Source organism: Saccopteryx bilineata, chromosome 2, assembly GCF_036850765.1.
Source record: "Saccopteryx bilineata isolate mSacBil1 chromosome 2, mSacBil1_pri_phased_curated, whole genome shotgun sequence".
Taxonomy (NCBI): domain Eukaryota; kingdom Metazoa; phylum Chordata; class Mammalia; order Chiroptera; family Emballonuridae; genus Saccopteryx; species Saccopteryx bilineata.
Genome location: NC_089491.1, coordinates 51,126,679 through 51,138,768, shown reverse-complemented (window position 1 = coordinate 51,138,768; position 12,090 = coordinate 51,126,679). Strand labels below are relative to the sequence as shown.

The 12,090-nt window shown below is 35.0% G+C and overlaps 1 protein-coding gene across 4 annotated transcripts in view; it reads left to right on the top strand.

Moving 5' to 3' along the window:
* Positions 1 to 12,090, top strand: part of VPS13A (vacuolar protein sorting 13 homolog A) — a 224,969-nt gene that overhangs the window by 69,895 nt on the left and 142,984 nt on the right. For all 4 annotated transcript variants that reach the window (XM_066257049.1, XM_066257048.1, XM_066257050.1 and 1 more), the window contains exons 21-23: positions 517 to 649; positions 3,662 to 3,779; positions 7,886 to 8,024. In XM_066257049.1, the coding sequence (XP_066113146.1) occupies positions 517 to 649; positions 3,662 to 3,779; positions 7,886 to 8,024 (390 nt within the window). The remainder of the gene's footprint in view (positions 1 to 516; positions 650 to 3,661; positions 3,780 to 7,885; positions 8,025 to 12,090) is intronic.

Genomic DNA, 12,090 nt, shown 5'->3' with positions numbered 1-12,090 from the left:
GCTCCAATGGAGCCTTGGCTGCGGGAGGGGAAGAGAGAGACAGAGAGGAAGGCGCCATGGAGGGGTGGAGAAGCAAATGGGCGCTTCTCCTGTGTGCCCTGGCCGGAAATCGAACCCGGGTCCTCCGCACGCTAGGCCGACGCTCTACCGCTGAGCCAACCGGCCAGGGACGCCAAATAAATGTTTTATAGGCTATATTTTTCTCTTATTTTTAGTAAAAAAGGCTTCTTACCAGATTTGAAAATAATTTAGATGTATTATTCTCCAGAACTGGCTTGATTCCCTTCTTTTAATATAAATAATTAGGAAATACAATGTGATATATAAAAATTCACTTTATACCTAACTTTTGCATCATACATGCCATGGATAGAGACATTTCTGATAGCCTTATATGTCAGCTTGTGAGTTTATCCTCTTCTATTAACTTTTAATACTATATTCTGAAAGACAAAAACCTTATTTTTTCATTTTGAAGTATTTTGCATAGTCTGAACTATTAATATTAACTTCAAGGTGACAAGTAAAATTCGTTCAGAATTACCAGATATGAAGCAAGGTGGGGCCAGGCTTGAAGAGATAATGCATAGAGCTTATGATTCCTTTGATGTTCAGCTAACGAGCGTACAGCTGCTGTACAGCAGAGTCGGTAAGTATACAATGCATTATTTAGTGTTCATTTGGTGAAGTGTTTCATTAGCTTTTTAGACAGCTTTTTTGAAGACCTTCATTCTAAAGATGGTAAAACTTATAGTTTTTTAAATTAGAAATAAATTGTAGATAGGAGCAACAACTCATCAAGGAGCGATTTTACCTCACAAGAAGCATTGTCAATGTCTGGAGACATTTTTGGTTGTAATACCTAGACAGTGGGGGGGCACTACTAGTATCTAGTGGGTGGAGGTCAGGGATGCTACTAAATGTACAATGTAGAGGAGCATCAACAAAGACTTACTTGGCCCAACTGCCAGTAATGCTGTGATTGACAAATCCTGATCTGCAGCAGTGTTTTTCAACATTTGAACAAGGTTGGAAATCATTGACATATTTTTAAAAAGTTTGTATTAAACAATGAGATAACCAGAGGATACTGTTCAAGGACAGACACAACCAGCCTTGAGGCTCTGACAGCCCCAGCCTCAACGACAACGAAGGGATCACAGTCTTAGGCATAACATTACCCTATTCACTTTGTTGTGCTAATATGGCGTCTCTGATCTAGATCTAGTCCACAGAGCCAGAAATTCACTTGTCAGGAGCCACAAAAGGATAGTGAGAGAACCCTGAGTACCGTAGCCCTCTTTGCATTGTTACATTGCTTTTGAATACCTGGAGTGTTAATGAACATTCACTAATTCAACAAAGGTGGATTGGTGACTTTTAGAGATCACTATGTATGTATATGGTCAAATTTTAATTCATTAAGCTACCTAATGAAAGGAGAAGCAATAGTGAACTCAAAAAGTAACGGTTATTAAAAGGTTTATATAGGACTAAACATTTTGATTTTATTTCTTTATATTTCCTTTAGGATAATGAAATTGATATTTGTTTTTATTATATTGCATTGGTGTAGAATGAGCCCAGAAGTATAGTGGGTAGCACATGTAAATTGTTTATATTTTGCTATGTTTGATACATTTTGGTCACTAGTTTTTGAAGCCCATTAACTATACATAATATTTAAGATACTGAGATGTTTTCTGAAAAAAAAAATTTAAATATATCTCTATTGCCTAGAAATTATTGAAATTCTTTAGAATGTTTTTGATAAGCATTAATTAAATCCTTTTGGAGCAAGGTTTTTTGACAGTGGGTTACTTTATATAATTGTCATAGAGTCTTTTGATAAATTCTAAAGTACAGCCTTCTAAATATCTTACTTTTTTATCTGTAAATTGAGAAGTGAAGAATATATTTCTTTTATCTCAGTGCCGTTAAAAATTGTAATGAAATCCATTTTGCTACTTCCCTCCCAAGAATCTAATAGTTTGTTGGCTTGGTTTTTCTTGACTGAGGATTTTATCTGACTCCTGGAATTAATTAGATCAAGTGAGATAATGTGTGTAATGTTTTCAGTGCATACTCTTTGGTGTTTTTTTTTTTTAAATGTGTGTTGTAAGGCCAGTGGCAGAGCCTTGTCTTGTGGGTTCTCATTGGATTTGGGCAGACGGTAAAGGAACAGTGGAACCAGAAAATGGTGGGCCGTTCCGTTTATTAACGTCTCGTAATGGTGGACAATAAACAGGCAGGGGAAACCACTGCCCTCTCACTCAGGGCTCCCAAAGCCCTGACTCATTCTCCGGACTCTCCCGGACTCACAGGCCCCCACAAGCAAAACAACACTGCCCAGCCAAACAGGCTGGGCCCAAGTCAGGGCTCCCAAGCCCTCCCTTTCTTTCTCTCTCTCTCTCTCTCTCTCTCTCTCTCTCTCTCTCACCCCCTCCGGATCCCAGCATATGTGCCTATGAGTATAACGGGTCTCAAACTCGCGGCCCGCCGAACAATTTTGTGCGGCCCGCAGACTAATCCACAGGCTTACTTAATTTTATCCAAAATATTTTGAACTTCGTGGATTAGTCTGCGGGCCGCATGTGGCCCACGGGCCACGAGTTTGAGACCCCTGATATAGAATGTGCCTGTGTGGTATTTATGAGTGATGGTATTTATGAGTGGGAGTATTTGCAAATACATTTTTTACAAATTACAAAGTTTTATATCCTGATTTTTTTTTGCTTACCAGTAATATTTTGGGCACTTGAATTCATGATTTTTATTGGCTGTTTAATGTTCTAAGGCTACACTGTTAGTTACTTAGCCATCGCCTTACTGAACGGTTAGCTTGTAAGACTGCAGTGAGTGTTGCCAGAGGGTCACATGTTAGCAGACCTGGATGTAAATTTGAGCTTTTATCACTCACTAGCCTTTTGGCTTAAGCAAGTTATAAATTCCTTTGTGTCTCAGTTTTCTAAAATAGGATTATTATACCTCATTTTGAGAAATAAATGACCATTTAAACATTACTGTTGTAGAACAGTGCCAATTATAGATCTTGAATAAATGGCAGCTTTTATTAATTAACACTGGAGAACTGTGCTCTCCCCTACCATATTGTCTTAGAGCCCTTTAATTAAAAAAATTTTTTTTTCCACTGATTTGAGAGAGAGGAAATGAGAGAAGGGGGTTGAGAGAAAGAAGCATTAATTCATTGCTTCTTTTCACTTAGTTCCATGTAGTTGTGTACTCATTGAGTGCTTCTCTTACATGCCCTGATGGGGGTCGAACCTGCTGCCTCTGGCACACTGAGGTGTGACGTTTTCTCCAATGAGCCACCCAGCCAGGGTGAGCCATGTTGCTTTCTTTGGGTAAGGTGTCCAGTAGAAGTGACAGTGAGTGCACAGTAGATTTGATTAAAACTATGTTGGTTTTAATAAGCATTTTTCCTATTAAAACATTGAGAGTCATGTGAAGCATCAGAAGGAAAATGTGAAATGGGAAAGAATCTACCTGCCAATTGGATGTACCTTGGCATGTAGTATTAAGATGATGTAGATGTGGGAAGATTTCCTGTATCATGCAGTGTGTGACTGTGGACTATTAAAACTCATTTTAGGTGTCTTTCAAATTATACTGTGTTAAACATACTGTTTTCTGTAATTAGGTGATAATTGGAAAGAAGCACGAAAACGCAATGTATCTCCGCAGCATATTTTAGTACCTCTGCACTTCAATGTGGAATTCTCTAAGGCCATGGTTTTCATGGATATAAGGATGCCTAAGTATGTATCATCTCTTTCAGGTGATAATAGATTTTCTTAGTAATTCTGTAGCTAAGGAAATACCATATTTCATTGATTCTTTGTGTGTGTGTGGTGAAGTATATAACATGAAATTTACCATTTTCAACTGTATAATTCAGTGGTACTAAGTACATTCATATTGTGCAACCATCACCATTATTCATCTCTAGAACTTTGTCATTTTCCCAAACTGCAACTCTATACCCATTAAACATTCATGCCCTCTTCCTCTTTGTTTCTGCCACCCCAGCTTATGGTAATCACCAGTCTATGTTATATCGCTGTGAATTTGACTGCTCTAGGTACAGTTGACTGTTGGACAACATGAGGTTGAACTATGTGATCCAATTATATGCAGTTTTTTTCAATAAATATACAATTGGTCCTCTGTATCTCTTGTTTTGTATGGCTGTGTTCCAATACTTTATTTACAAACCTAAGCAGTAGGGCTGGATTAAAGAATGACCACAGTTTGCCAGCCTTTTGTTCCAGGGCATTACAGCCACACTTGATCAATTAAAGGGAAAAGACACCAGGAAAGCCATTTCAACTAATATTCTAATGAAAATTAAGTGACTGTAGGTGAGGATTAGAGAAGTGTACTGAAAATAATCACAGGCAGAAACTATAATAATTTAGAAAGATGAAATTTGAGGTTTTAATAACAATTTTATAAGCTTTAAGCAGTATAAATATGCTATAAAATCCTGGAACTCGACACATTAGAATTTTTTTTAAGTTTGAGCTTAGAAAGTTTAAGGCTAATAAAAGGAAGTTCTCTATTATTTAGAAGGTAATATATTGATGCCCATCACCTTCAAGTTGTACAGGCATATTTAAAGAAACTGAAAAGTTAGATATACTGCTCACAAAAAGTAGGGGATATTTTATAGCTTCATATTTCTTTTGAAATATCCCCTAATTTTGAGCAGTATATATAAATAAGACCACTGCATAGTGTGTTACTAAGTTAAACTAGTATGTATGGGATTAATTACAAATATTTAGTCTATTGGTAGTAGACAAAGGCTTATAATTTTCTCTAGAAATTCAGGTAGCCAATGTGTGAACTGAAAAAGTTATAGGAAAAATGCAGGAATAAAAGTGCAGTGGATGAAAATTTACTTTCTTTTGGATATGTCTCTAGTATTATTTTTTAAAGATTTCATTTTAGAGCAGTTTTAGAGTTACAGAAAAATTGATAGGAAGATACAGAGATTTCACATAGACCTCCTGCATCTACTTACACATAGCTTTCCCCAATAACAATATCTCACACCAGAGTGGTATATTTGTTAAAGTTGATGAACCTACATTAACACATCATCATCACCCTAATTCCATAGTTTATGTTGCAGTTTACTCTTGATGTTGTATATTCTATGGGTTTGGACAAATGCATAATGCCCTGTATTCATTTTTTGGTGTCATATAGAGTGTACACATGGAGTATCTTTTATGATCCACCTATTTATTTCTCCACCATCCCTGAGTCCTGGCAAGACTGACTTTTTTATTACATCCATGGTTTTTCCATATTTTCATGTAGTTGGAATCACACAATATGTAGCCTTTTCTGATTGGCGTCTTTTACTTAGTAATACTCTTTTAAAGTTCTTTCATGCTTTTTCATGACTTCATAGGTCATTTTTTTTTAGTACTGATAATATTTTATTTTCTGATAAGGCTCATCTTATTTGCTTCCAAGTTTTGGCTATAAAGCTTATGTGGATAAGCTTTAGTCATATAAAATTATGAGTAAAGATGCTTTAAACATTTGTGTGCCATTTTTTGTGGGGACATATATATGTTTCACCTCCTTTGGATAAATACCAAGGAGCTCAGTTGCTGGGTCGTATGGTTAAACTTTGTTTACTTTTGTGAGAAACCACCAAACTTCTTACAAAGTGGCTGCATCCTTTTGCATTTACAACAGCAATAAATGAGTTCCTGCTGTTGATGCCCTATGTGGTATTATCAATATTCCAGATTTTGGTCATTCTAATAAGTGTGTTTCAGTATCTCGTTTTAATTTGTATTTCCCTGATTATACATGATAGGAATCAGCTTTTCATATGTTTATTTGTTATCTTTATATCTTTTTGATGAAGTATCTGTTAAAATTTTTATCCCATTTCTCAATTGAATTGTCTTACAAAGTTTAAATAATTTTTTGTATAATTTTGAATAACAGTTCTTTATGACATGTATCTTTTTCAAATATTTTCTCACCATCTGTGGCTTGTTTTCTAATTATCTTAACACTGTCTTTTGCAGAGTGGAAGTTTTCATTTTAATGAAGGAGGTCTAGCTTATCAGTTTTTTTTATTCTTTCATGAATTGTGCCTTTTTATCTAAAAAAAGTCATGGCCATACCTAACATCATCTAAGTTTTCTTGAATTGATCTTTTTGGAGTTCTATAGTTTTGCATTTTACGTTTAAAGCTATGATCACTTAGAATTTTTGTGATAGGTTAAGGTTTGTTGTTTAGATTAATTTTTCTTACATGTGAATATCCAGTTATTTCAGTATCATTTGTTGAAAAGAATGTCTTTGCTCCATTGTATTGCCTTCCTTTGTTCCTTTGTCTAAGATCAGTTGACTGTACTTATGGAGGTCTATTCCTGGGCTTTCTAGTCTGGCTGATTGATCTATTTGTTTATTCTGTCACCACTAATGGTATCTTACTGTAGCTTTATAGTAAGTCTTGAAGTCAGGGAGTGTTAATCCTCTAGTCTTGTTCTTGTTCTTTAAAATTGTGTTGGCTATTTCGTGCTTTTGCCTCGTCATATAAATTTTAGAATTATATTGTTAATATCCATTAACTAAATTGCTGCGGTTTTGTTTGTGATTGTATTCAATCTAAGATCAGTTTGTGAAGAATTGACATTTTGACAGTAATGAATGAGTTCTCCTATTCTTTTTTTTTTTTTTTGAGTTCTCCTATTCTTAAAAAGGGAATATCTCTGTTTATGTAGTTCTTTGATTTTATTCTTTAGAGTTTTGAAGGTTTTCTCATGTAGATTTTGCATATATTTTGTTAGTTTTATAGCTAAGTATTTTAAGGGGTGCTAATACATAGTATTGTGTTTTTAATTTCAATTTTCACTTTTCCATTGCTGGCATATAGAAAAGTATTTGTTGTATATTAACTTTCTATCCTGCAACCTTACAATAACAGCTTCTAGTTCCAGGAAGTTTTTTTTATTTTGTTTTTTTTGTTGTTTGTTTATTTTAATTCTTTGGGTTTTCTATGTAGATGATCATTTCATCAGCAAATAAAGACAGTTTTATGTTTTCTTTTCCAATCTGTATGACTTTTTTCTCTTTTCTTGACTTATTGTATTGGCTAGGACTTTTAGTATAATCTTGAAAAGGAGTGGTTAGAGGAATATCTTTGCTTTGTAGCCAATCTTTGTTGGAAAATTGTGAGTTTCTTCACCACTAAGAATAATGTTAGCTGTAGGTTTTTCAAGTTGAGAAAGTTCTTTTTTATTCTAGCTTACTGAAAGTTTTTTAAATTCATGACTGTATGTTAGATTTTGTTACATGCATCTATATGATCATGTGGTGATGGTATTTTTTTAAGATCATATTTTTAGACATGGTTTTAGAGGTATAATCTTTTAGACAAGTTATTTTAGCTTCTCAGTCCTTAGTTAGGAACTATGTACATATGGGAACTTGTAAGAAACAGGGAACAAAAATAAACTGTACCTATTACATTATGGGGACTATTTAGCTAATGCATATCAAATGCCTTCCTTAACACCTATCATGTAATTAATACTTGATGAGTAGTAATTTTCAACTGTTCTTGGCATTTAATAGAGGGAGATATAATATTAAAAAATAAGCCTCTGAAAAATGAGATTATTTTATTTTATGAGACTGGTTAATCAGGTTAAATGTAAATTTGAGTGGAGATTAGGGATAATTTGTCCATGGACTATGGGTAATTTTTAGTGCTAAAATAGCATTTGATTATTTTTGGATAATTTAAGGGGAACAGTCATCTTTTTAATTACTGTACTTCAATCAGAATGAAAATTGCTTTATAATGATTCCTATCTTTCTGAAACAGGTTCAAGATTTTTGGAAAGTTACCACTGATTTCTTTACGAATCTCAGATAAAAAACTGCAAGGAATTTTGGAATTGATTGAGAGTATTCCCAAACCCACACCTGCAGCTGAAGTACATGCCCCTGTGAAACCGTTTCAGGTAATCTTCTTTACAAAATTAATAAAGCACACATTACAAATTCACAAATAGTATTTTAACAACCACAGAAATTTTGAGGAAAAAATCTATTTTAAATAGACCTTTAAAAATTACATTTTAAAAGACTAAGTGGTGATGTAGTAAAACTACATACAGTAAAGAAAAGAGTAAACTGATGTCTACCTTTCTTCATTCCAGCCTTCAGTTCTTCTCCTCAGTGGTAACACTATTAACCACTCCATCTCCAGTTTTCTGAAAACGTTTATGACATACACTCATACGCACACACAAACATATGTGCCTGTGTTTATGTACATGTGTGTGTATATGTGTGTGTGTGTGTGTGTGTGTATATTCCAGTGTTCTTAACATTTACATAAGTGGGATTATACGTACTGTTCTGAATGTGTGTACTTTTACCATTGTTGTCTATGTTACACACCTTAGAGATAATTTTATGTTAGCATAGATCTACCTTGTTCTGTTTTATGGTGATATACATAGTATGCTGCTCACAAAAGTTAGAGGGTCAGGGACTGTGCAGATACTCCAGTACTTTCAGCCTTCTGTATAGTGCATTTTCACCAATGAAATAAAAGTTGGTTTTGCATCTCATTTGTATAACCATACAACTTTCTTTGACTTGTTGTTTGCTTTTCTGATGTTCTTATTTAATAAAAAAAATCAAATGCTTCTTTTTTATCTCTTCATATTCATTTTGAAATATTCCCTAGTTTTTTTGAGCAGTGTGTTAAATTACGTGAGTATACCATCCTTTACCTAATTCCCTTTTGATTGGCACTCATTTTTATGAATGTTCATAGTTACAAAAATATGACTTTCAACTTCCTTATACATATATTTGGGTATATTTTTATGCATTAGATGAATTTTTAAAGGTAAAATTGCTGAGTAAAAAACTGTGAATTTTACAATTTAGTGAACTTTGCCAAATTTCTAAATTGTGTACTAATTTATAGTCCCACCAATAGTAAATGAAAGGCTATTTCTCTGTTTTCATTCATCTTGAATATTAACAAATGTTAAAATTTACCCATTAAATGAAAAATGTTATTTTATGATGTTGATTTGCATTCTTTATGAATTAGATGGAACCTATTTTTATAAATTTATTCAGTATTTTAATTTCTATTTTTGAAAACAGCACTTTATGTCTTGTGTTGGATTATGGTTTTACAGTTAAGGAAACTATTGTTGTTTTTATTTACAAGCACTTTTTTCCCCCAGTTGTTTTCAATCTATTTAAAAATTATTTTTTGTTTTTGTTTGTTTTAGCAAGGTAGAGAGATAGACAGGGACAGACAGTAAGGGATTGAGATGAGAAGCATCAACTCAATAGTTGCAGTACCTTAATTATTCATTGGTTGCGTTCCCATATGTGCCTTGACGGGGGTTAGGGGGTGGCTCCAGCTGAGTCAGCAGCCCCTTGTTCAAGCCAATGACCTTAGGCTTCAAGCCAGCGACCATTGGTCATGTCTATGATTCCATGCTCATGCCTGCAACCCAGCCTGGGTTGGCTATACTTTTAAAATGTAAAAACAAATTTTAATTGGCCTGACTAGGCACTGGCACAGTGGATAGAGCATTGAACTGGGATGCAGAGGACCCAGGTTTGAAAACCTGAGGTCGCCAGCTTGAGGGTGGGCTCATCTGGTTTGAGCAAGACTCATCAGCTTGAGCCCAAGGTTGCTGGTTTGAGCAAGGGGTCACTTGGTCTGCTGTAGTCCCCCGGTCAAGGCACATAAGAGAAAGCAATCACTGAACAACTAAGGTGCCGCAACGAAGAATTGATGCTTCTCATCTCTCTCCCTTCCTGTTTCTCTGTCCCTATCTGTCCCTCTCTCTGTCTCTGTCATAAAAAAAATTTTTAATTGATTTTAATGAGAGAAGAAGGGTGAGAAGAAGAGGGAGTTAGAGAGAGGGAGAGGGGGAGAGGGAGACGGAGAAGGAGAAAGAGACAGAAACATAGATCTGTTCCTGTATGTGTCCTGACTAGGGATCAGTCCAGCAGCCTCTGTACTTCTGGATGATGATCTAATCAACCAGCTCTTCAGTCCAGGCTGATACATTTTTTATTTTGCCATGCCAAACTTTTTATTTTTATTTAGTCAAAGTTATTAGATTTTACCTTCATGATTTCTGGGTTTTATATTATGTTTCTTATCAGCCGAATTTCAAAAAGAAAATAACCATTCCCATTTTTTTGTTTTTAAAAAAATTATTTTTCTTTAACTTTTTTTCTTTTGAAATAATCTCAAACTTATGGAAATGTTGTAAAAATACTGAAAAGAAGTTTTTTCCTGATGCTGTTTGTTAATAAGTTGCTGATGTTATACTATTACCCAAACACTTTAGTGTTTTACAATATTTTTTTGTATCTGTTGTTGAGATTTTTCTTTTTTAACAGTCTCTTTTTAAGAGCAGAGATTTTAAATTTAAATGAAATTTAACTTATATAATGTTTATATATAATTAATTTATATAATGTTTATAAAACCATTCTGAAAAATATTAAAGAAGACCTAAATAAGTGAAGTGGTATATATAATCAAGGTTAGAAGACTGGCTTTATTAAGATGGTAATTCTAACCAAACTCTACAGGTTCCTTTTTCTCCATTTATTTATTTTTGAGAGAGAGAGACAGACAGACAGACAGGAAGGGAGAGAGTGAGGGAAGATAGTGATGAGAAACATCAATTCATAGTTGTGTCACTTTAGTTGTTCAGTTATTGCTTCTCATACGTGCCTCGTTGAGGGAAGGGCAGCTTTAGCCGAGCCACTGACCCCTTGCTCAAGCCAGAGATCTTGGACTTGAAGCCAGCAACCTTTTGGCTCAAGCCAGTGACCTTGGGATGATGTCCATGATCCTATGCTCAAACTAGGGAGCCAGTCAAGCTGACAAGCTTGCGCTGAAACTAGCAATCTCAGGGTTTTGAATTGGGGACCTCAGTGTCTAGGTCAATGCTCTATCCACTGCACCACGACTGGGTAGTGACAGTAAATGTTTCTTGAAATCAAAATAACCAAACTATTTTTCTCCTGGAAACTAACAAGCTTATTATAAAGTATGTATGGTAATGCAAAGGTTAAATATTAGCCAAAATAGTTTTGGATAAGTATAATGTTGCAGGATATCTAATATTTGATTTTCTTGTTTGATTTGTAGCTGCTTTATTCAATATACTGCTGTAGTGATATAAGAATAGACCTATAAGTCAATAAAGTAGAAGGCAGTCCAGGAATAAATCCATAATGTAATAGATGGTTAAAATATATTTGATTTCTTACAAAGATGCCAATCCAACTAATGTGGGGAAGGATAGTCCTTAAAACAAATGGTCCTGAAATAACTAGATTATTTTGTGTAAAAGAATTATGTGATAAATAAGTAACCATCAACTCTTACCTTAAACTGAAATTTTTTATGTGGCTTCAAAATGAAAATTACTTTCGACCCTGGCTGGTTGGCTCAGCTGTAGATTGTTGGCCTGGCATGTGGAAGTCCCGGATTTGATTCCTGGATGGGGCACATAGGAGAAGCACCCATCTGCTTCTCTGCCCTTCCCTCTCTCCTCTCTCTCTCTCTCTCTTCCCCTCCTGCAGGCAAGGCTCCATTGGAGCAAAGTTGGCCCTGACGCTGAGGATGGCTCCATGGCCTCTACCTCAGGCACTAGAATGGCTCTGATTGCAATGAAGCAATGCCCCAGAGGGGCCGAGCATCACCCCCTGGTGGGCATGCTGGGTGGATCCAAGTCGGGCACATGTGGGAGTCTGTCTATTCTGCCTCCCCGCCCCTGCTTCTCACTTTGGAAAAATAAAAAAATAAAAAATTAAGAAAATGGAATTTAACTTGAAATAGAACATAGACCTATATATAAATGCCCAAGGGTATAAAATTTCTTTAACAAAAAACATAAGAGAAAATCTTTGAGTCCTTGTGGTAAGTAAAGATATCTTGGATTTTAAAGAGTACAAACACAAAAGAAGAAAAATGAATTAGATCTCATGCAAATTAAAATTTTCTGATTTTTGAGAGACACTGAA